At 39.4% G+C, this 24,651-nt stretch overlaps 2 protein-coding genes across 12 annotated transcripts in view; one reads left to right on the plus strand and one right to left on the minus strand.

Annotated features, from left to right (window-relative positions):
- Positions 1–14,979, minus strand: part of col18a1a (collagen type XVIII alpha 1 chain a) — a 75,987-nt gene extending 61,008 nt beyond the window's left edge. For both annotated transcript variants that reach the window (XM_044217008.1, XM_044217007.1), the window contains exons 1-2: positions 14,813–14,979; positions 14,643–14,716 (exon numbers count right to left, since the gene is read on the minus strand). In XM_044217008.1, coding sequence (XP_044072943.1) covers positions 14,643–14,716; positions 14,813–14,823 — 85 coding nt within the window. In that variant the 5' untranslated portion in view covers positions 14,824–14,979. The remainder of the gene's footprint in view (positions 1–14,642; positions 14,717–14,812) is intronic.
- Positions 14,980–23,045: 8,066 nt separating this feature from the next.
- The window catches only part of obsl1b (obscurin like cytoskeletal adaptor 1b), a 36,167-nt gene continuing 34,561 nt past the window's right edge, over positions 23,046–24,651 (plus strand). For all 10 annotated transcript variants that reach the window (XM_044216955.1, XM_044216958.1, XM_044216963.1 and 7 more), the window contains exon 1: positions 23,046–23,380. The gene's annotated coding sequence lies outside the window, so the exon portion shown is untranslated. The remainder of the gene's footprint in view (positions 23,381–24,651) is intronic.

Consider the following 24,651-nt stretch of genomic DNA (forward strand, 5'->3'; position numbering starts at 1 on the left):
GTACTTTTCACCCCATTGTGAATTTCCAGTGATGTATTAAACTCTTGGAAAGTGGCCAGCCTCTTAAAGCAAGGCCGTGTGGACCCCTGCCCCCCACCCACTCACACCTCACCAGCCCACTTTTTTTGTCCTGGTCTGAGACACAGTCTCAGGGGAAGTGAGAGGTCTGACTTGCCCTCAGGGTAAGCAAACTGCGCTGGTGTTGGGGGTAAAAACAAACATCCATCAATGCAGTGTTACAACAGGGCACTCCACACATCACCACATCACACTTTACAGTAGATACCGAGAAAACATGTCTGAATGCTTAATTGATGCTCCTTTTGTGGTTTATTGCACAATATGTCAACTTCAATTCAAGTCTTTACTCAACACAAAGTAAATTCTCAGTGGATCCTTGTCAGTAAAATGCCATTTACACACATACATTAACTGTTATGACAAAATATAAATGACATCAAATCATTTTGTGGCTGTAGGGAGACTTAAAAAAAAATACAGTTGCAGACCACAAACAGCAAAGCCCTTCAGCATGCGGTAGTCTTTTAGTGGCTTTTTAAAGCTGTGAACGAGTTGAAGCCTGTAAAATGGCATAGGTTGGAAGCGAGCCTCTAAACTGACGCTACATCAGTTGTTCCTTGTGCTGGGCCCTGGAAACACTGGAAACTGATGTAGGTCAATCCAGTATCGGGTGTCAGAATTAGATTAGGCATGCAGCCTTTTGACCACAGTCCTATATTGTGAGGTTTAACAACCAATGATGACAAGAAATCGCAAGAGCTCTGAGGGTCACCCTTTGCCTTACTGACTTCCATGACAAGGTCTGAACTACGCTGATAGGAGATCTAAGAAACATCAGCTTGTTACACAGCTTTAACTTGGAAGGCCTGACCTCCATTCTCAATCAAATGGGATTCAACATATTATTAATACAGTTCTTGGTACTTTTTTCATAAATCATACTTTTTTATTTCAAAAAAGGTTTTTGAAAATGTAAACAATATTGTCAGACTGTTGTCAGAAAATCATATTAATAAGCCAACACTAAAACATCCTTTCCAAACTTGAACAAACAAAATGAGTGATATGGTACATTCACATTTTCTAAAGCTAAACATTGTGCTATCAAGTTAGAAGGCTAAGTAGATCAAAATATGGACCCAAATTTGATCCCTTAAACATTTTTGCCTAAAGGTTATGCCTAAAGCTTCCATTGCTCAGTTTTAACTTGCATTCAGTGAGACAAAACACAGATTATTTTCTGACTGCATATATGCAATACCTGAAAGTCTCGATCATCTGACATCAGTGTGAACTCGTAAGGGCCTGCCAGATTTAATCAACTAAAACAACAATCTCTATAAGTGAAACAAAGAACTCAAGTCAGCTTCTGTTAGACCAGCCTGAATTGAAATAAATGATGGGAGAAGCATAACACGATTTACCTACACAGTCTAACCAGAAACTGCTGCTATAACATAAACCACTAAACAAACAGGGTCTAAACCACAGACCATAGGGTTCACACATTGTGTGTTTGAGCTCTCTAATCTTCCCACTTGACCCATTTTAACAGCAGCTTCGCTGCCCATTTCACTCAAACAAAAAAAAACCCAAGAACATACCAACAAGGGAGTGGTGGAAGAAAAATTCCAGCTTGATTCTGATCAGGCAGACTGCTGTTTTAGTAAAAGCAATAAAATGTCTAGAATCATTTTTAAGCTATAGAAAGCATGTTAATAAATAATAATCATAATAATAAAATAAAACCTTTTTAAAAAGGTCACTGGCATATAATTAGTTTGACTTTCCAGATTTAACTGTTTGTCACAGCAGTACACAACCTGGTGACGGTTTTCCAGGAACAGAGAAAGGTAAAAAAAAATGTAGAAGTTGATACCCTAGGCAGATATGGGAACAGACCCAGCCAGTGTGTGACATTGGTTAGACATTTCTTCAGTTGGTTTAATGAGTGTTGGAGGTTTTCTCCCAAATGATAATGAGTGTCTGCAGCAGCTGAACAGATTTATCCAGCAACAGAGAAGCATTAAAAAAAAAGATGATTCAGATCAACCTTTTAGCCTCAAATTCAAATCAAAGAAACCCAACCCAAGCTTCCCCAGGTGACTGTAAAGCCAATGTTTTGTCAGAGTACATGACCGTGAGCATAATTTACACCTTGACAGCGGTCACACTGGAAAATGAGTTTACATCACATCGGCACATTACAAGATGCTTCGGTTTCACAGTAGAAGCCATAATCAGTTCTATTTGCTTGTAGGGCTGGATAAAAGAATTGATTTTCTGATTACTTGCGATTTTAATTTGAAAGATCCAACATTGATTCTTAAAATCCAGAGATCGATCTTTGCATTTGTGCTTTTTCTCAGTAAACATGTGTACATCTGCACTAAATGTTATGTGTAGGCAGTATTTACTTGTTGTAAGTGGTTCCGTTAGAGCCCCATGATGTGTAAAATGTCTGCTTTGTGGAAATCCAGTTATTACAACGTTCACAAAGAGGTTGTTTTAAGTTAAAAATTAATGTATATGATATCTGGCTATATTAATTGCCCTGAGTCACGTCAACTGTGACTGTTTATATAATAGACACTCTATAGTTAACTCAGTGAGAGCAGTAAATTGAGATTTCAGACACTCACTAATCATCATCGCTTTGCGTCATCACTGATGTAAAATACATTTTCTTATCTATAAAATATGGAGCATTGCATTTGCAGATATCAGCTAATGTCTTGTCAACACAAACATTGCAGATGAAGTAGTAAGCAGACTTTCAGTTTCTGCCCTGTCTGTGCACAAAGTGATAATTATTAAAGTGGATGTGCTGTACTTAATTGAAGCATCTGGTACTGTGTAGCTTTATGGTATTAGCATTTATTTAAATGTACATAATGATAATGCCCTTGCAAGTGGTGCAGGTCTTTATTATTCTTGCTTGACTGTTTTGCACATGTAGACCTACAAAAATATAAATGTATCATGTTTTAGTCGTTTCTTATATTGTGAAGCAGAAAGTGTTGAGTTTGCACTGACTTCATAAAATCAGTGAATGTACCTGCTTTCCGACAACAGTTATCTGCCACAGACAATGTTATTTCCTTCCAGCCAAGGGAAAATCCTTTGGTGGGGAAGTGTACCAATAGCAGCATGAACATAATAAAATGGTGGTTAGAGATGCTTATCTTCTACAGTATATCTTACTTTATGACAGACAGCATAATAAGAATTGTCATAAAAGCAATAAAGAAACTGCTTAAAATATGATGAAGAAACCATAAAAGAGCATTTTTGACAAAAACTGTGTAACACTGAGGAACTCAAAGGACTTGAGAACTCTCAACTTTCAGTTGCTTGTTGGCTTTTTTAGTCAAAAGGTACATTATGGTCACATTCCAAGACATGCTCATATCTAATAAAATAGAGGCCCACCTCTTTGGCGTGCAGACTGTCCACTGACAAACTTCCCAGGCTATCAGCATTCTTAAGATTCTCCTGCCAGTCACACAGGACAATTTATTGACTGACCATCTAACAACCTTGATGCAATGTCAAGAAAATTCAAGGTTTATAGTTCTTTACATTACAGATTGACAATCACACTGTTGCACAGTAACAACATTTCAACAACCGTTAAGCTGCTCCATAACACTGACAGAAGGGGTTTGGCTGGAATAGGTTAGTTTTCATCACCCTGAAAGACTTAAGACAAGGACTCAAAGATCAAACGTCTTAGAAAAAAGTCTGGATCATTAGCTACAAGTTGTAAAGCGCATGTTTAGACATGTGCCAAGACACTGATCACTCAGGCAATTTCCAAATGTTGTCCTCCCAAATAAGAGAAAAGCAGGATTGATGATGCTGGATTTTATCTTGTGCAGTGTTTTGCCAGCGTCTGACGAAGACCTAGAATGGTTTGGCCATGGATAGACCATCATCATCATCATCTTCATCAATAAAACTGATGGTTAAGTGATTGTTAAGTAAGAAAAAACACAGCACATTTTTTGCTAAAAGAATATGTTTACTTGAGATATAGTTATCAGATAGAGCGTTAACATTTATACATTCTTTCAGTGGTTTCAAAGCTACATTTTGCAATGCTTGACACTGACAGATTTCTATGATATTTATTGTCTATGGAGCACAGTGACAAGTTGCTGAACCATGTCCATATTGTATTTAAGTTAAAGTATCGAGAATTAAACTACAGTATGTTAGGGCAGCTGTACCATGTCTCAATCAGTCAAGAGTAAAAGTGAAATGAGTTATCATTTCTGGGCTGCTGTCTGTAATTTAAGCCTCCTCTAATTTTCCCCCTTTTTCATCATTCTAAGTATTCTCAGATTAGAACCTTTTCTGAGCATCAAACTCGGGTCTCCTCTACTTAAAGTATGTTAAAAACTGTTGTTCGACACAACCTAGGTTACATTCTACCATAAAAAGTTAAAAAGCTTTGAAAACCTTTGAAACTTTGAATTATATGGAAACCTTTCCTATGAGTTTCATAGATTTGATCCTCTCTAGAGAGGTAAATGCACATAAGAAGCTTTGAAAATGTGACATTTATAACTATATTATGCAATTTCAACTCCCTCTCTCATCTACAGTATTTCTTTTCATGGCCCATCAGACCCTCACATTCTCTATGAATGCACAAATTCTACCTGCCCACACAGGTCTAAGATTTATAAAGCAGCTACCTGGCAAAAGTGCAAATATATATGTACATCCTCTCAGCAGTCAGCATAAACCAAAAATGAATTTCCTTCCATTCCTGTTGTTGCTCCTGAATGCATAAGTAAATAACATCCTCCACTGAAGACGTGGGCTTCATGTGGAAAGAATGTGCATGCAGATCACATTTGTGCATTAGCCAGTTTGTGTAAGGAGCAGATTGTTAGATCAGACTGTTGTCCAGTCCATCGCTTTGTCCTTTTGCTGGTTCTTTGAACCCGCTAGGCCTCACTCAAGTGTTGAGTGTCAGCTTTGCGCAGCACTTCAAGAACATGTCAATGCAGATCAACACTTTGACAGTAAATCCGACCATGAAAGGGGGGTAAAACACTTCTTTTTTTGTCACAAAGCTTCGTCTTTTCATGGGAGGGAATCGTAAGCCCAAACCCTTGACATTTGCAGCAGATTGATACAAATTCCACAGTGAGAACACTACACGCTACAACAAATGACATAAAAGCAGGGGATGCAGGCTCCCCCACTTATCTTCCCTGCACTGGACAATTACATATGTAAATGTATTTTAAGTGGACAGAGTTGGTTGAATTGGTGCTCAATGTTTTCACCATATTTGAAAAAAGGTCACAGCTGAGAGCCACTACCCATTTCTTCAGTCCTAATCCTTGTTACTTGGTGACTGAGTATCAATCGCATCTGATTCACATAGATTAATGAGAAGCATAGACTTCCCTTTCCCTCAGATGATCCCCTCCAGTCCCCAAAAAGCAAAGTCTCATCCTCTACAGTAAAAGGGGTGTTGATGGGGGCACAAACGTTTAGCTTACGCGGCACATCATCTTCAAACCCCCCTCAGTGAATAATGCTGGCTAGCTTATACTTCACCTTCAGCTGACACTTTAATCCTCTGTAATGAATGGAGACAATGGGTGGAAGGGAATGACGTTATGCCTATGGCTATATCAGAAGCTCGGGGGATACAGTAGATGAAGAGAAGTAAGTGGAACAAAGAGGGCTTTCATTGACAAGACAATATCAGGGCCCTCAATTAGTACAGACCAGACTAAGGTCCAGGGTGCCAGCGTTCATTGTTCCCCCACTTTAGCACAAAACGCCCACAGGTCATGCTCTTCCTCTGTTTCTGCTTAAGCCAAGCAAAGGCATGTTAAAATCCACGTGATGGGGCTTTGGTGAGCTGGAGCACCAACCTGATCTAAAACAAGTGAACTTAGTGAACCAGCTGAAACATATCTTGACCCCACAGCCGAGGTGTATGACTAAATTCAATTTATTAAATGTAGCTAGGTATTTCAAAAATGATAACATAAGAGCTAGGACAGAATGATCTTTATCATACCTGTATCAATATTATGTCTCTTGTTCAAAGTTAACTCAGACAATGCTCTGGCAACTCTTCAGACAAGCAACAGGAAACATTTAGTTTCAGGGCAGAATGCAGACACACAAAATGACAAAGATCAAAATATAAACTAAGGTTAGAGAACTGATTCTCAAAAACCTCTCCCTCTGATCTGATCTGTATGTATAATATGCCAAACCAGAAATCTACAGTTACTCTCACCTGAAGGCATTCCTAGAGCAGTGACCTTATCATGCTTCCAGAGTTTCACAGAGAGAAAGAGAAGAAGGGAGGAAACACTAGACTGGGAGAAAACAAGCACAAAACCCACCAAGGCCCAAGGCTAGTGTGTGCCTGTTTAAGGGCCCTGACACATCAAGCCAACAGTGGGCCGCCAGGTACAGTTGGGTCATGTATTGCTAACCAAATACAGACTTCTCATTAGATATTTTCTCTCACTGTGGCACAGAGTGTATGTGCATTTCTGTAGCCAGCAGGCCTTATGCCCCATTCCTTTAGAAATTACATTTGCAAAGAGCAATACAATCACTTTTACATTAGATATTAGGCATTTTTTAATACACACAACATACAAATCTAGTAAAAAACACTGCACAAAATGATATAAGCACATCACCTTTTCTGAGAATGATTCCATTTGCAGCCTTTTGCTTTTTTTATTAAATTTTATTTTAAATGAAAAGACTGTAAGTTGCAAATCAGTAACGGAGCAAAATGACCTTCATAACTTTTAGTACATAAGGTTTGTTCTGATAGGTAAATGTGACCTGTTGGTGATAGCTGGCTGATGCAAACAACTACCCAAGAAGCTTTGCATATAGCGCGAGCTGTTACGTTGCCTGCATTGCCGCGAGAGAAATACAACACATCAAAATGTGCCCATGTGAGAAGAAATCAGTCCACTACAGCACAGTGCAGCCTGGGTGGATACTGACACCTTTACTATTTTGCATGTGTATGTTTATTGTATGTGCAATTATCCTCCTGCATTCTATCCTGCTTTTAACTTGGGTGGACACATTCAAGACAGGAAACTCAAAGTTACAAAAACTTTACACAACCAACTCTATTACCACACCCAATTAATAAGGTTATAAACTGGACTTGTGAAACCACAGGGTCCTGTTGAACATGGCACTAACTAAGTTTCATGGGATGCTTCAGTAAGTCAAGTAGCCACAGAGGGAGGAATTTGACTGAAGACCTTTCAGCCCATCTCCCCAACTGATAATGCCACTGTCTCAGCAGACAAATGGCCCTGCAAATCTTACACTGGACCCCTAAATATTTAATGTCCCAGTGGTTGGCCTATGTTCCTCCTCTCTAAACCTCTCAATGGATGGCACTGTGCCACCTGGCCCATAACAACCACAGAATGAACACTGGGCACCCTTTATTGTCTGTGAGCTCATGATTCACACAACAATTAGCAGCTTCCAAAATACAACCAACCGAGGCCTTCTCTTTGTAAAACTCCAGGCTCAGCACATGATCCCACAAGAGCTTAAGTCTTCTGCAGTGGTGGAATGTAACTAAGTACATTTGCTCAAGTACTGTACTTAAGTACAATTTTGATGTACTTGTACTTTACTTGAGTATTTCCATTTTATTCTACTTTATACTTCTACTCCATCACATTTCAGTGGGAAATATTGTAGTTTTTACTCCACTACATTAGTTTGACAGCTTTAGTTACTAATTACTTTTCAGATGGGATCAGTTTGAGGCTAATAATTATTATTATTAACCAATATTTTTTTATATAATATTAGATAAAAGTCCAAAAATGTATACACATTTGTGTATGATTTTGGTATTGGTACTTTAACTTAAATAAAGGACTTCTTCGAGTACACCTGGAAAGTCCACCTCTCAGTTTCTGACAGGTTCAGTGAAGATGGGCCATGTCATCGAGTCCCATACCTCACCCAAAGTCCTACTTCCGGGAAGACCATACGAAAGTGGAGGAAAGAGGTGCAGGAATCAGCAAATCCCTCTTTTGTCACAGGAGCTCTAGGTTTGATGGTAATCGCCCCGTCCCATGGGATTCTCCTCAGTTCACACCCCCATGGTGTGAGATTTGTGAGGGGGTAAAAAGAGAAGTGTCTACAGACATGGCAGCTCTTGAAGGACGGGTGAATGAGTGGAATTCAAGGATTCCTTGAAAAGCGCCCTGCACATCATGAGAGTCAATCAGAAGATAAGATGTAGAGAGGAAAAAGAGGGATATAACAGCAACGTGAGGTTCGAAAACGCACAATGGCATTCCCGAGAGGGGCCTCATGAAGTGCTGAATGGTCTATTCATTCATTTAAAAAACGCATTGGGTGGTAGCTGGTGCTTGTATTAACAGTGTTCACATCTGACAGTTAAAATGTGCTTATTTCAGGTCTGAATCTGCAAAGTACCTTTGAAAAAATGTTAGAGGGTCACATCATAACTGTAGACATGAATCGGTCTAGTCTTGGTCACTCTGGATCCGTCCTGGTTCATGGAGAGTGAAAAGCTTATGGTATAGGTTTCTTAGGACAAGAGAATGTAAATGGGTGGAGGGGGGTCTCCTGTTTCATGCCTCCCTGTGTTCAGCAGGCTGTCAGTGAGGACAAGTGAACACTCCCTAAAGCTGGAGACAGGGACAAAGTGCCAGGTAGACAGATCTGGTTTCCTTTGCTACAGCCAAATATGGCTTTGTGGTGGAAAAATCTGCACCTGGTGGCCATGGAAACCAGTGTTCACCCAGGCTACAGCCTACAGTGCTGACAAACTGACCACAAAGAGTAGATGTAAGCCTGGCCTCTAAAGAGGCTAAATGCCCTTTGCCAGGGCAATCTGGGAGGTTGACATGTCTATAATAACATTAAGTGTTTTACGTTACAGTACACTACTGCAACTGAGGCTATGTTCACCCAAGACAGATTTCATTGTGGGGGTTTTTGCTGTTTGAAGTAGCTTGCTCCAACATGCTGTAGTCTATTAGTACCGCTGCAACAACGTCAATGGAATGAAAAATCTACATATGATGAAGCTATCTTGCTACAGCACTTATCTCCCTTTTTTTATGCTGTGCAACAACAATTCATTTTATCCAAATGTCTAGAAATGTTTTCCTGAAGCAAATACATTTCAAAAGTATCTTCAAATGCACAACTATGGTTACAGAGATGGACAAGGCTAAGCTTTACTTTTGAAAGTGTTGGTAAAAAAGCTTTTCCATCTTGCTCTATGTTCAGATCTTTAAAACAAAACCTTAATATACTGCAGGGTCCTGTTATTTGCAGAACTAGGCTTCACGCCTTCCATTAACTGTTACCTCGATTACGGCTGAGAAAGACAAGCAAATAAGTGGGGGTTTCACCGCAAACAGGAAAGAGGGCACTCAGTGTGCCATTAGTGCTGGAGATAGTTGGGTGTACAGAGCAAGTGGCCCTACAAATCCTCTTCTCTTGGAACATAAGCAGTAATTATAGTGTCCCTCTGTATTTTGCCGCTGTCAACCCAGCATTTTGACATCAGGGGCAGCATTAGAGAACAGCCGAGCGCACCTGAAACACTGAATGGTGGGAGCACATAAAAATACAAATAACAGCTGTCAGCAACATTCAAAAGGATGCTCTGCCCCGAAAAGCAAGATGATAGGGAATTGCAAATACAGAACAAATACTGAGCAAAGCCCTGCAAGTGCATTTCTTTACACATGGCAATGCTAACAAAACTATGTTGTCTACATAATCCATATCAGATTTACTGGATCACAATATCAGATTTCTAATTCATGTCACTCTTTTGACTGTGGTCAGTTTTTGTTTGATTTCTGTAAAATACGATCCACAGCGTCAGCTAACATTCAGTTCCTTTTCTGATGCAAACACTTGCAAAGCTCAAAAATTGGGCTAAATGCACTACATACAACAGAAATATACACCTCACCTTCAGAATTACAACAAAACAAACAGTAATCATGAAAAGTTCTTATCAGGTCATGTGGTAATAACAAACAGGCATACTCATCGTTTTCAATTATTCATGCTGTGCATCAGTCAAACTGATGCATTTCAAATTAATACAGCAAGCAGACTCAAATGGGTGTAGCTCTCTTTTTAAGTGAAGTTTAAATGCAAAGGCAACAGGCAGCTGGTTTAAGTTTTGTCACAGATCATACTCCATTGTTACATGCAGGTCAAACCTGAAACATCCAGCTACGTGTATCTGGGTTGTGCATAAGCTTTCCACAATATTTTAGGTGATGGTGTGTGTGTTTCATGTTCTTATATCCTGGTGGGGACTTTAACCTGAATGCACACTAACCCATGGGGGTAGAGTCTGCTTTTTGAGGGTTAAGACTTGGTTTTAGGCTTCAGGTTACAATTAGGTTAAGGTTAGGGTAAGGGTTAAAGTTAGGCATTTAGTTGTGACGGTTAAGGTCAGGGTAAGGAGCTAGGAAAAGCATTATGTCAGTGACTGTGTGTGTGTGTGTGTGTGTGTGTGTGTGTGTGTGTGTGCGTGTGTGGTTGGGTGGTCCAATGATAATCTTTGGTAAATTCTAAAGAATGTCAGGTCTAAACGCACCAGAGTTTTAGGAAATACGCAATATTTAATTGGTAGATAGAAATCATGAAAAACAATATGAAAAACAAAGTGACACTCACATCTCGTTTATGTTTCCGATGTGTACATACCCCCATGATTCAAACAGAGTGCCTGGTGACGCAGGGGGGATCCTCAAACTGGGCCATGTTTTTCAATGTCCAGTACAGATATACAACTCTTCAGATTCACCACAGGATCCAGATGGGCTGAATTAAGTAATCAAAGCAGGATGTGACCACCGTGGTTTTCTTACAAAAACACATCCACATTAAAGTAAACTACACTACATCTAGATTTCCTTTTCATTCTCCTTAGAAAGTGTGTTTCTCATATAGAGTCACTTTTTTGTCCTGGTCTTTGACAGCTGTGCTGCGTTAGAGTGTGGTCCTGCTACGCTGTATGAGTTTTTAAGAGGCGGACAGAAATGGCCTTATAAACATTGTTGTGACAGTCTGTATGAAACAAAAAAAACAGCTACATAAAGAGTCTCAAGTGTTTTTAAAGAAAAGCATCAAATGGGATTTTAAAAGCTGTGTTCAGTCCATTCTCACGCATCTGAAATTTCCGTCTCAAATTTTCAGCAGAGAACTTGTACCTTGGTGAGTGACAGTTGCCATACTGGCACGAGTAAGAGCATAAATGCATGAAGGTCATGTCAATCCCTTGAAAATGCAGAAAAAAAGGAGCCAGAAAGGGTGGTACAGACATCTACTTGACATTTTGGATGACCCCCACCCACAGCCTCGCACACGTAAGCCAACACTGAAAGTCACAAACCAAGCTATCTCCACACTGAAAGATATAAACCGTCGTCCAAACAGAGGTTTAAGGACCTTTGAAATGCCGGTGGCTGACACAATATACAGTAACAAAACAATGTTAGATGAAACTTCCAAGCCTTGATATGAGGCACCTCCAGAGATGTCGATCATGAATAAGTAGGTTTACTGGCTAGAAAATCCAGGGATTATACATCACAAGGTTCACTGAGTCAACAGAATCGGTGCACAGTCGGTCCATTTATTTCATTTGAGAGTTACAATGATTCTAACAGAGGCCGATCTAATAGTCGTTCACCACAGAACACCTGACTTTTATTCTTGAAGGGGTGGGCTTTTACAAATTAGAAGACATACTCTCTGGATCATTACTGTCTGTGGTCGGGAGTTTACGACATTTGTGTCTTTTTAGGAATTCCAATTAAGAACCTGTGTTTCTGTGATTTTTCAGAATCACATGTATTTTACGATTTGCTGAACCTGTGGTGAATCAAAGTACATTTGATGATTTGTACTTTGGTACATTTTGTAATTCTTTATATCCTGAAACTAAACTGTTTTTTTTTCCTAGAAGAAACTGATTTTGCACTTTTATCTTGAAAACTTAACTGCCTGCTCTTCACTTATCTTCCAGCTCTCTCAAGCTCACACAATGTAGAGCTGAATTAGCTTTGTGGTTATTGGATATACTATGTCATGCTTCCTTAAAATGCTTCTATTCATTGGCTACCACCTGGGCTATCACTAAAAAGAATAAGGCACAGGTGGGGAATCCATAATGTACATGTCACCACAATGTGTCAGGTTTGAACTCAGTCAAGGACCCTCCCTTCCCTCTCTATCTGTCCCAGAATTTCCAGTCTGTCTCTCGACTATCTACTAAAGGCAAAATGTGATAGGAAGACTCCAAATAATTAAGACTACTTACACTGATAATCATTCAAGTGTCTTGCCTTAAGTAACTTCTATTGAAAACCACAATGGTCACCACTGTTAAAGCGTTAAACAATCCATTCACAGAGCAAACGGAAATTTTGTAGTTAAAACCAGAAAAAAAAATGCAAATATGTAAAATATTTCAATAATCCAAGAAATCAAACTTCAAATGTTGCTAAAGAGCAAAACTGATTTTTGCAGCCGCGGAGAGTAAACGAGAAAAAACAGGAATGTTTGAATGATCATTCTCGGGAGCCACCTGAGGTATGGAAGCAGATGTTTTCCTGCAAATGCTGCAAATATATGTGATGAGTGAACACATGTTTGTCAAACAGTCCTCTGCTTCAGACCTACTATCCCATCATATAGTATTACAGCAGGAGTATCACCAGCTTGGGCTCAAGATAATCAGATGGAAGTTGCAGAATCACCTCAAATAGGAGCACTGTCAATCAAAAAGCTTGCAACTAATCTTAGTTAAAAAATAGATTCCATACTCAAATAAAGGCTATTCTATATGCTTTGGAGCAAATACAGTGATATATGGATTTAAAAATGTTTTGCTTCCTTTCCCAGCACACTGGGCCTGTCATCGTGTCCCTGCACTGAAAAGCCAGCTGTGATTTTTAATGTGGCATCTAATTCAGCCATTAAATGGCACAGTGGGGTGTCCCCCTACAGCCGCTCCCCTCCCCCGCCTCGTCCTGCTCCCCTCAGGGAAAACCACGCTGGGTGCATGTCAAAGATCACATGACAATAGGGATTCCTGACCCAGCCAGGGACTGGGAATGAATCAGACCTAATTCAACCATGTCGCAGCCAGTCAAAGGCACTGCTCTTGAGACAGAGTGGCCGGCTGTTTGAGCCTGGACACACACAGACAGGACAGCATTCCTGTGAAAATGTCACATTGTTTGAGTGTTACTTGCAACATGTTTTACCCTTTTAAAGTTTTTTTACCTGTTCTGATCTCCACTGAAGTTAAAGATAATCAAGATCCGGCATGTTAATATATAAAAGAGAACAAAAATGGAGGACCAGATGAATGGCAAAATGCAAACAATGTTTGATCAAACCTGCTCGGAGTACTACATGGATTGGGTTAGTTACAAAAGACAATACACTAGAAGGGGTACAGTCAATCTGTGAAGTATGTCTTCTCCCAAAGCCCCTAAAATACCACATCTAGCTGGTGGTGATCACAGTCAATCAAATATTAATTGATGTCCTCTCAGTTTCCTCTCCCTATCGTCTGACAGCTACACAGTTCAGCTCCAGCTGAACGTTTACTAAATTAAATGAATGGCAATAGTGAGGTTCAAAGATCAATTATTCAGCAGCAGAAGAGAGTTCTTTCATTCAGTGGCTCATATAGCCCTTTAACACCATTAGCACTGTGTGTGTAAAATCATCTTTGTTCAAATGTACTGACGTTATAACAGCTGGACAGATATAAGTTAAGCAACACAGGAGTAAAGGGGGAAAAGCATCTTTCAGTTCTTAGATGCAGCCACTACAGTCAACAGTCTCTGGTCAGACACAGGACAAACAAAGAAGGAATGTAGGTTTCTGAGCACTGCAGACTTTGGACTTCAGAAAACCCGTAAACAGTCCCAAAGCCACTTTGACCTTGTAGGAATGGACAATCTGCTATGTTTTATCACTGAACCATCACAATGTGGCATCAGCTTTGTAGCAGCCATGCTAGGCAGTGAGTTAGTGGTGCTGCAGAATCTTGTTAAAAGAGCAAAGAATACGCAGGAGACAAATGCAGTCCAAGCCAAAGAAAAGATAGCAATGAACAAGCATCATGCTCGGCATACAGCAGCAGTTAAGCATCGTCCTAAGACTAAGTGTTGCTGCAGCTTTCTCAAGTTTAGTCCAAGTACTTATTACTTACTTAGCTGAAGCTTTAACAATCTGAAGCCTCACTTACTTATAAAGGCTACTCAACAAATCAAACTGCTCATTACTCCACTAAGATTGGTGCTAAATTGGGCAGATAAATTCCAGCAGCTTTCCCAAAAGTATATTTGTCAATATAAGCCAGTATTTTACTATTTTAAACTTTTATTGTGAAGGAAACTTGAGTGTATTGGAAGATGTATGCCAAAGGCTATCAACAAGGCAAACTGGGGCGCTACAAGACGTTGTGAATGTTGCAAAGGTTACTAAAGAAAGTACACTGAGGTAAAGCATGCCATCCGAGCCGTTACATTCATGTTTTCAGTATCAGTTCTTACCTGGCCATTGCGATGCAGCTGGGCTGGCGAGAATAAGGACGCAGCAGAGAAGGCGCTCCAGCCATGAGGAACACCTGCAGAGGTAGCAAGCAATCACATTTACAACTTTATCGCTACTTTACTAAAAACTACTACTAAAAGTTCTAATAAAAACGCAAAAAAAAAAGCACCTCATCTTCATCTCTTCTTTCGCTGATACCGAGAGGGAAAGCTACATGGACTATTCGGGGGTAACGGGGTGGAAAAAGAGCTCACAGCTTCCTTGGTCCAGCACCGCTGCTGCGCGCTGCTGCAACAGCTGATGGGGACGCAGCGCTTTGCTAGAAACAGAGAAGGGACTGTGGAGAGGGGGAGAGGGGGAGAGGGGGAGAGGTGGCCTGCAGGGGTTCACGTCAGGGACGTCCGCCAGGTCCTAGAAGGGAACAAATTCCACTCATTTTCGAGTCAGAATCGTTTGTATGACCAGGGACCCGTGTCATCCAAAAACATACTTACCTACAGCAACAACAATACTAATGCATGTGTGCTTTAATATTTTGTGTAATGCTTTTACAAATATTTACATTTGTGTTATTTATTTCTGGATGCAGAACCCTTCCCTTTCTCCCCTTGTTCTCGCATTTTAACATCGCAGAGAGAGAGCAAAGAGCTTTAGCACCGCTTGTGTCTCCTGAGATGAACCTGACAAACCCAAGGGTGTCCCCTCTGCTGACAGGAGCTGGGGTGGGTGAGAAGAGGTGAAAAACTACAACGCGAGCTGTGGAAAGCTACGTTTTCCGCCGGATACTCTTCGTTCATTCCTGTGTACACTGTCACAAGAACGGACTTGACAAGTTAACGACCGCACTTAGTTTAAGTGAAGGCTTATTTGCTTTGGTTTATCCTGCTCAGAGGTAAGAGAAAGGTGAGACCTCCAAGAGGAAGACAGGCTCATTTTGGCAATGTAAAAAGAAATAACATTTTATTCCTCGATTTTTTTCTTCCTGAATGATTTATTCCATTTAAGAGTTGACTGGCAGACCACAGCACGTGCGCCTGCAGCACTGTGTGTCGGACAGCGTGCTCAGCAACACTGGGGCCCCTCAGGGGACTGTCCTCTCTCCCTTCCTCTTCACCATCTACACCCCGGACATCAGCCACCACACAGAGTCCTGCCACCTTCAGAAGTTTTCTGATGACTCTGCTGTGGTGGGGAACTTTGTTTCATGGTGTGAGCAGAACCATCTGCAGCTCAATGCGACAAAGTCAAAGGAGCTGGTTGTAGACATAGGAAGGGCCAAGGCACCAGTGACCCCGGTTTCCATCCAGGGGGACAGTGTGGACATGGTAGAGGATTACAAGTACCTGGGAGGACACTTGGACAATAAACTGGACTGGGCTAAGAACACTCTGGCTCTTTACAGGAAGGGCCAAAGTCATTCCTGCCTGTGGCCATCAAACTCTTTAACTCCTCCCTCTAAGTGATAGTCTGTATGACCCTAAGTCCTAAACTGGACATTGATCATTAACATCACTGCAATACTTGACATAATTGTGCAATATTCTGTGTTAATACTGCTGTGCAATATTCTGTTTTCAGTTTAATTTATTGATATTTATTCATACTGCTATTACTACTGTGCAATATCCTATAAGCTACACTTAACTTGACAGTACTCATTATTGCACTATTACTTATTACTTATATTATTACATTGTATTATACCGTACATACTTATCAACCTCTAAATCTACTTGGTACTTAAACTTATTTTAGCATTTATACCAATATCCACTTTGTACTTAATTTATCTTACCTGTATTATAGTGTATTATATTTTGATTTGCTTAAAACTTCTGTTCCTATTATTCTCAAGTGTGCACTGATGTGACAGTGAGCAGCTGTAATGAAAGAGTTTCTCCTCAGGGATCAATAAAGTATTTCTGATTCTGATTCTGAATAAAAAAAAAATAACTGTATGATCACATTGGCTAAGCTTGACATGCAAGATCAGTATAAAATGAAACCTACAGCACGTAGTTTAATACCTCACTGAGCCACTAAAGTACTGTGAATGAACAAATGAAACACTTAAATCATCTTAAAAACTGAAATTTAACCAGTCTTGGTATTTGCCTTTTAAAGCAAGGATAAGAGCTGAGTTGTGGCATGTCGCACTTGCACAAGGTGACCACCAGAGGACGAAGTTGGTGTTCTTTTCAAGGTCTGCAGAGGAAACATTAGATCTGGTCCTGTTCAGCAGAGCTCATCATTGCACTGCTGCTGTGAGCCCACAGTGTACGCTGTGGATTGTGTTTGGTTGTTGATTTTAATATGTGACATGCTGTTTTTTCTTTTCATTCATTTTCATTTTGTGTCTCTGTGTTCGATGCGAACACAGTCTTGTTCACATCTGTGTAGGGCTCATTGCACTGCATAAACGACGACAGCAATAGCGATGTAAAAACTTCAAAACTTTTTATTTATTTATTGTTACATTCCTGAAAAGGTTTGTTTTTTAAATTGATGTTTTTTTTGTCCAAAAAACAAAAAAGCTGCTAAATATAAGCACTGAAATATATTAAAGGTGAGGTATGCGATTCTGGAGAAATCCAACACCATGACAAATACCATGACATAGAGCGAACAACCACACAGCAAGTAATGGAACTAACGTTAGCGAGGTTGTGGGTTAGCAAACTGTCGCTACAGTTGCTGCTAAGCTAACAGCCAGAGAGGACGAGACGTTTCCCAGAGCCAGCACAGCAGCTCCAGACAGCGATACTCACAACTCTCCTGCTGCTGTAGCTAACATCACAACAGCAGCATATCTTGGCAAGCTAGAAAGTAAGCTGAATGTCCGTGGGCAAGTCATTTAACGTTACCTGACACACAAATCATGGCTGGATTAGCGTTGTGTTGCTCGGGCCGAGACACTTTGTTTGTCTCCCATTTTCAGAGCCAGGGCTGTGTACGAACACCGGTGGGGGTTTTTTAGCGTACACACTGAACAGACAGGTAGCTGACGGTGAGGAGATATTCGTTGAATTTGACAAAAAGACCCCACCTTTAATGTCAGATTTGTTTTTGTCTCCATTGCCACAAACGAGAGAGAAAACTATCCATTTGCTGATGTGTGTCAGTGCAGCAGCTCCAGGTAGAAGTACACACATGTACTGATGCATGTCTTGGTTTTTTCAGTTATGATTGAAAAGTTTTAGAACATTAATAAAACATGTGAATTCATCAATTTAATGGTACTTCTTTTACGTGTACCAGGTACTACTAGCTTCTTTATGACTTCTTTGAGTATATAAGGTGAGTTTTGTTATCACAGGAAAAGGCAGTGGGTTCAGTCCTCTGCACAATGTATTAGACTCTGCTGGATTAGTCGCTCTATCCGTAAGCCTCCAGGTTACTGTCTGAACACGTCCACAGCTCTGTGAATGTCTGCTTTGCGCACATTCCAGTGTCAGGGAAAGGAAAGTCAAATTTGTCTGTTAAATGCTATGTAACCTTACAGAGAGCAGGGCAGGACTCTTTCCACAAAGAGTAACATATAGTGCATACTGCAGCTCTGTAATGAAAACACAACTTCATTTATTATCACCTGACATGAGCAATGTGTCCCAGCTGTAGTCATGCTAATTGTTTTGTCCTTTTTTTTAGTACTGGGTGCAACAATGGAAGACTGTCTACAGTACGTGATCACAGGGTTTCAAAAGTAAAATTACAACTTGTATATTTATTCATTTATAAATCATTCATAATTTTTGAATAGAAAATTATTTTAATCTGTTCAAAATGCTTTATTATACAATCTCAACTCTATCACAGCCCTAATGCTGTGATAGAGTTGATAGAGTTGTGAGTCCTAATGCTAGTAACAGATTCATTGTCAACTCTGTTCGAAGGTATAGTGCTCAAATATAATAACTAATAATAGCTGCTCAATGAAAACTAAAAAAAAGCCTAAAACTTCAAACTTCAGCTGTAAAAGGGAATTAGGGTAACACCACCTGTTGTTTATAGATATATATAATTTATTTATATATATATATAATTATATATATATATATATATATATATACACACACACACACACACACACACACACACACACAATTCAAATAAGTTTATTGGCATGAACAAAAACATGTTGTTGCCAAAACAGTTTACATAAGATTCACATATATTACATATTAAATACACAAGTGTCACATATGCAGGTTCTATATTATATTGATGGTCGACGTGGCCTTACAAATGCAAAACAGAATAAGTCATTTTGAGTTGAACTTAAAAAGGAGTTTGAAGCATAGAGATGTGTTTGCAATTTACCCTAAAAAGATAAGCACCAAGATTTGATGGTGCCTCTGTCCTTCCATGCATTTATTTCAGCATTCAAATAAATGGCTTGTAATCTTGTCATTTGTCATTTATCCAATACAACACATTGTGCATGGGCACAACATTTGAAGTAATGGTTCTTCAGAGGATTATTTATTCACAGCAACATTTCAGTCCTGCTAACCGCCCTTTACACTGCACAGAGTGAGTGACACACTTTACTGTATATACCAAGTCACCTGACACAGGTGTGTCTCATACTCAGTAATCAATACGTACAACACCCTTGACACACTTGTGTTCCTTCCATATCAGGTCACTAGCTACAATAGACTGTAGTGATAAATGGTTCAGAGTAACCCACTGTCCAGATCCTGAAACTGTATTTTCTTGACAGTCCCTGTTGACGAAACAGTGTTTGTAACCAGGTGGTTGCTCTGCTGATCCTGTCAGCACTGTTCAGATTTAAAAGCTTCACACCCTTTTCTAGTCTAATGATTTACTGGTCTTGTGATAGGTGACAGCTTGACCCAAGTTTATTTCCATCATAATTTCAACCCAGCTTGCAATGCTGATGTTTTCATTAATAAACACAGAGAGATTGTGATCATTGTGTTTATCAATGAAAACATTTTAATAAATGGGTGTCAGAGAATGACAAATGTTTCTACTGTAAACAGTTTTAATTCAAATTCCAAGTTCTGTAGAGAAAATATACACGCTAAGGCCAAAAAACATTCTTAACATCCATGACTAATGAGGCATTTAAATAAAAAAAGCAAACACCATTAAAAATATGTCAGTGTTTATTTGTGTTGAAGTGAAAGCCTCAGAATGATGGGACATTTTGAAATCTGCACCAACATCTGCCATTGATGAAATTGTTTTCTGTTCTGAAGAAACAGATTTGGGATAGAGAAGACATTTAATAATATTTGCAAATCATTTGGAATTTATTTCAGCCTGTTTGAAGAAAATAGATGCAGCGAAGTATGAAAACATTACTTGACAGTTTTTCTTGATGTGGTAAACCCAAACACTTTTACGCTCTTAGTAGCCTATGATAGCCAACATATATTTAAAAACACTTTTACATGGATCTGATACAACACACAGATACAATACATACTTGAATTTTGTTTTCAGTTCAGTATATGTGAGTTCTGACAACAAAATAACCCTTTAAGTTGTTACTCAGTCATAGGCACAAAGCATTTCATAACCAGCTACAGGGGTCTGAGTTATATCAGATTACTTTCAACAGCTGAAATCAGGGAGGAGGGAGTGTGGGGCTGTGGAGCCACGAAACAGCTGAAGGGACACTGCAGCCCATGCTGAGACCAGGTCTCACAATTACACAACAGCCTCACACACTGAAAAACCCAGGCACACGTGATGGCCAATCCCCTCATTACCACAAGGCATAGGATCAAATACTGCCGATTGGCGCCAATCAAAAAAAAAAATACTGATACTGGATGGAGGATTTTGGGAGTTGTAGTTGTATGACCCATACATGTATAAAGTACATACTGTAAATAATCTCATTGGTTGAATTAAAACTCAGTGGTTTACTAACTTGACTGCGGTTTAGTGAAGAGGAAAATAATTATGTTACGACGCCTAAAATATATGACACCAACGAGGAAAAGATGGAATCTAGCATAGCTACAGTACTAACCTTCCAAGATCACCCATGACAGAAATAAAACAAAAGATAAGCTATTGCCATTTCATTAAGCTTTAAGATTTTCCACATTGTGTTACTAAGGTTTACCATTTTTGTTAAATGATTCACTTCGGTTGCACAGCATAGATACTGACTTGCAAGTTAGTACATTTACTCAAGTACTGTACTTAAGTACAAATTTGAGGCACATTTTCTGCCACTTTATACTTCTACTCCAATACATTTCAAAGGAAAATATTGTACTTTTTAATCCTTTACATTTATTTAACAGCTGCAGTTACATCACTAGATACTTTACAGACTAACATTTTACATACAGTACAAAACATATGATTAACTTACTTACTTACTTAAGTAAATTATTTGAATACTTCTTCCACCACTGCTTACAAGTGAAACTGACAGACAACACAGATGCTAACTGCACACCTATTCAAACTGAAGCAAGTGCACTGGTACAGGTATTTCAAAGCCAGTTAAACAGTTAGTAAGGACAAGCACATCCATTATACTTGCCAACACATGCAGAACTTTACTGTATCCAGCCATTAAGACTCCCAAACATTAAGTATTTTTAAGTGTCAAATTCAGTGAATATCTCCTCACGGTCTGTTCATTGTGTGCGTCATGATTTGTGTGTCAGGTAACGTTAAATGACTTGCCCACGGACATTCAGCTTACTTTCTAGTTTGCCAAGATATGCTGCTGTTGTGATGTTAGCTACAGCAGCAGGAGAGTTGTGAGTATCGCTGTCTGGAGCTGCTGTGCTGGCTCTGGGAAACGTCTCGTCCTCTCTGGCTGTTAGCTTAGCAGCAACTGTAGCGACAGTTTGCTAACCCATAACCTAGCTAACGTTAGTTCCATTACTTGCTGTGTGGTTGTTTGCTCTTTAACCCACAACCCCAAATAAGAGCCTAAAATCTGCATTTACAACTATTCTTCATGGCTTCGGCAAAAGACTACATTCTGCAGTTCTGCCAGCTGGAGGAGATGCATCGTACGCAATTGAAAGGTTGCTTTAAAGTGTGCCCTAGCGATAATGGTTTCCCCAGGCATAACAGTTTCCTTCATCTAATAGTTCAGGCTTCTGTAGGGTTATTTTTTTTAGCAACCTCTACATGCCCAGTAGAAGTATATAAATTGTATCATCAGCAAAATGTAGTAAAAGTGCTTAAAGTAAAAGTACTCATAGTGCAGTAAAATGTTCACTGTCAGTGTTTTCCTATTATATCTGCTGCTGCATTAATGTGTATGTTGCATTTTACTGCTGTAGATTTTTAAGGTTGAGCTAATTTGAACTAATTTATATACTGTTCGGTAGTTTAATCTACATTAATGCATCATGCTCTATAAGATTAGCATGTGTGTGTAGCTTTGTGATGCATTTTCCAGCTTATCCAAGCGGTTTTAAAATTGTTTATTTTCTTTAAAAAGTAGAAGAATTTCAACCCATAAAGGAACACTTAGTTTTACAAACATTCACTTTCAAAATCTGCAAATTTGGAGGTACATGTTTTTCACTCATTCACTGGACAGGAAGGGGATGAATGTAATGTAATGTGTTCTGAATAGTAACTAACTGTGTAAAGTTTGTTTTTTAACCAACATAAACAGTCTAAAGTCATTGCTTAATACTATGGGATGTTGAATGCTGGTGAATATAGTATGTAGTAGTGGGTGAAGGGTGTGGTGCTACAATATACATTTTGAGCTATTATTTGTATATGTGGATACTGGAATGGAGGCCAAAGGTGGCAGGGCTTGCGGTGGTCACTGCCCACCCTTACAACTCCCAGACTTTTAAAATCGCTGCTCCAAGCCTGGGCGTAACCAAAGGTTTCCTCCTCTTCTATCTCTTGTTATTTGTAAATTATCAGAGGCTTGACTGTTTTCAGAATTCTACATGCTGGTAAATATAGACATGTTGAAGTTCATGGTGTTAAAGAACCATAAAACAACATCAATTTATTTATTTTTGCTTTTTGTTCTTAGATATTATATCTGTTAATTTTTACCAACCTAATAAGAATGCAACAAGGTGGAACTTTCTGAGCCATGTTTAACTAATTTACAATTCCTTCTACTTGTTACTTGCTTTCTTACTGTCAGCACACTGTAATACTCTACTGTGAAAGATGACAGACGGTATCTTGTGAATTAAACAAATTTTGGAGATTTAATGAAGGTGAGCTTTAAAATATTTTGAGACCAGAAACTTGCTCTTCTCCTTAGATTTGTATTGCAAAGCCTCAAGTAAGCTAAGCAGTCTGCCCTGCACTGGCCACCTGAACTATCTTTAGCCCCTGCTGGCAAGTGAATGGAAGTGCCCAACTTATCTTCACTGCTGTCATTGAGGCAGCCAGTATTTTTAGGGGACAGCAGCAGCTGCAAAAGCATTTAACGGTATTCCACGAACAATGACACTTGGGGTGCCTAAGGCCTGAACGACACAGAGATTGGGGGACCACTCTGAAGTTGTTAAATGGGAAGCTGGTGTGGATACTGCAGTTCTGTTTTCTATCCCTCCTACTGGACAAACGTCTACATAGATGTACTGGAATAGAACTTGGGACCTTTGAGGAGAGCATGTGTCTGAATCTGAAGTCAACTTGGGACATTACTCAGCCTTCAGGAGACGGGTTGCATTGCTTCTTACCTCGAAGAGAGATTGCAAGTGCGGAATGTATGTTGATGGTCATTCCCCGCGACTGAAGTGAGGTAGGTCGTGTGAGGGGTACACAGCACAGATTCACAAGGGGCAGAGGTCATTCCAATTAAATCAGACGAGTAAACACAGGGGTTAATCTCCTCTCTTTAAACCTCCGGAGGGAATAGACACTTTCAACGCAATGTCCAAACTGTGTAAATAAAACATTTTGACAGGAATAAAACATGTGACAAAGATGTTTTGTACAACTTATAAAATGAATGTAAAGACCCAATTATATCAAATAATATGTTCAACTGTTATACGAATTAGTTTTCCATCAAAATTCAGTTAAGTTTTAAGTTACATCAATATTTAAATATTAATTTTTACCTACCATTTTTATGGTTAACTGCAAAAAATATAATCATATAGAAGCTTGATTTCTTTTTTAGTTGGCATGCGTCTGACATAAGGATTGACAATACTTTGAAAAGTGTGAAAGAACACAAGACAGTATTGTTCAGTTTTTCAGTATTTGACCATGGGTTGGGTTTTTTGTATTTGAATAGCAACAATATTTTATTATGATTATTATCATTAAAATACTGTTATTAAATGTTATTAAATGTTTCAGTAAAATATATTCTTCAAAATAAATAATATGTAATATTATGATGGCCAGCTAGGTGGCTTCAAAAACACTATCCTAAGATTATCTTCTTCGAGACCTGAAACCTTCCTGCATCCAAAAGTTACAACAATCCCAAGCTTACTGATAAATATATTCTTTCAAGTTCATCAAGTTTTAGGCATTTGACACAAATGGTCAGTAGGGGAGCATAATTTTCAGTGGGAGAGAGAAAATTACAAACTGTAGTTTAAACAAAATTTCTAGGATCGCCTAACTGATATTTATTTATGAATATGACAGACAAAGCGTTTTAACCGTGACATTTAAGGAGAGAATTCCCCAACAGAGCTGTCAACAAAGGGCGTGATGGAGGCTCAGCATATTTTGACTGCAAGGTCTCTTGGGTGGGCAGACCGTGATTTCAGCCTGTGTTTTGTGTGAGCACGCGGGTTTCAGAGCCTTCTTTGTGATACCTGACACACACTCCCTCGCAGGTCTTTATTTAGGGCGTACTATATTAAGCACTTTCCCATTGAAATACAGCACCAGCTGTACTGGCTATGTGTTGTGGCTGCTGTTGCAGTAGGACTAGGCTGTCCCCCCTCTCACTGCTAGCCTGTGTTTTTCTCTCATGCAGACAGATCTAATTCAATTAACCCTAATAATCATACCATCCGTTTGTGCTGAAACACATGCACGTAAAGGGGG

This window comes from Siniperca chuatsi, linkage group LG12, assembly GCF_020085105.1.
Source record: "Siniperca chuatsi isolate FFG_IHB_CAS linkage group LG12, ASM2008510v1, whole genome shotgun sequence".
Classification (NCBI taxonomy): domain Eukaryota; kingdom Metazoa; phylum Chordata; class Actinopteri; order Centrarchiformes; family Sinipercidae; genus Siniperca; species Siniperca chuatsi.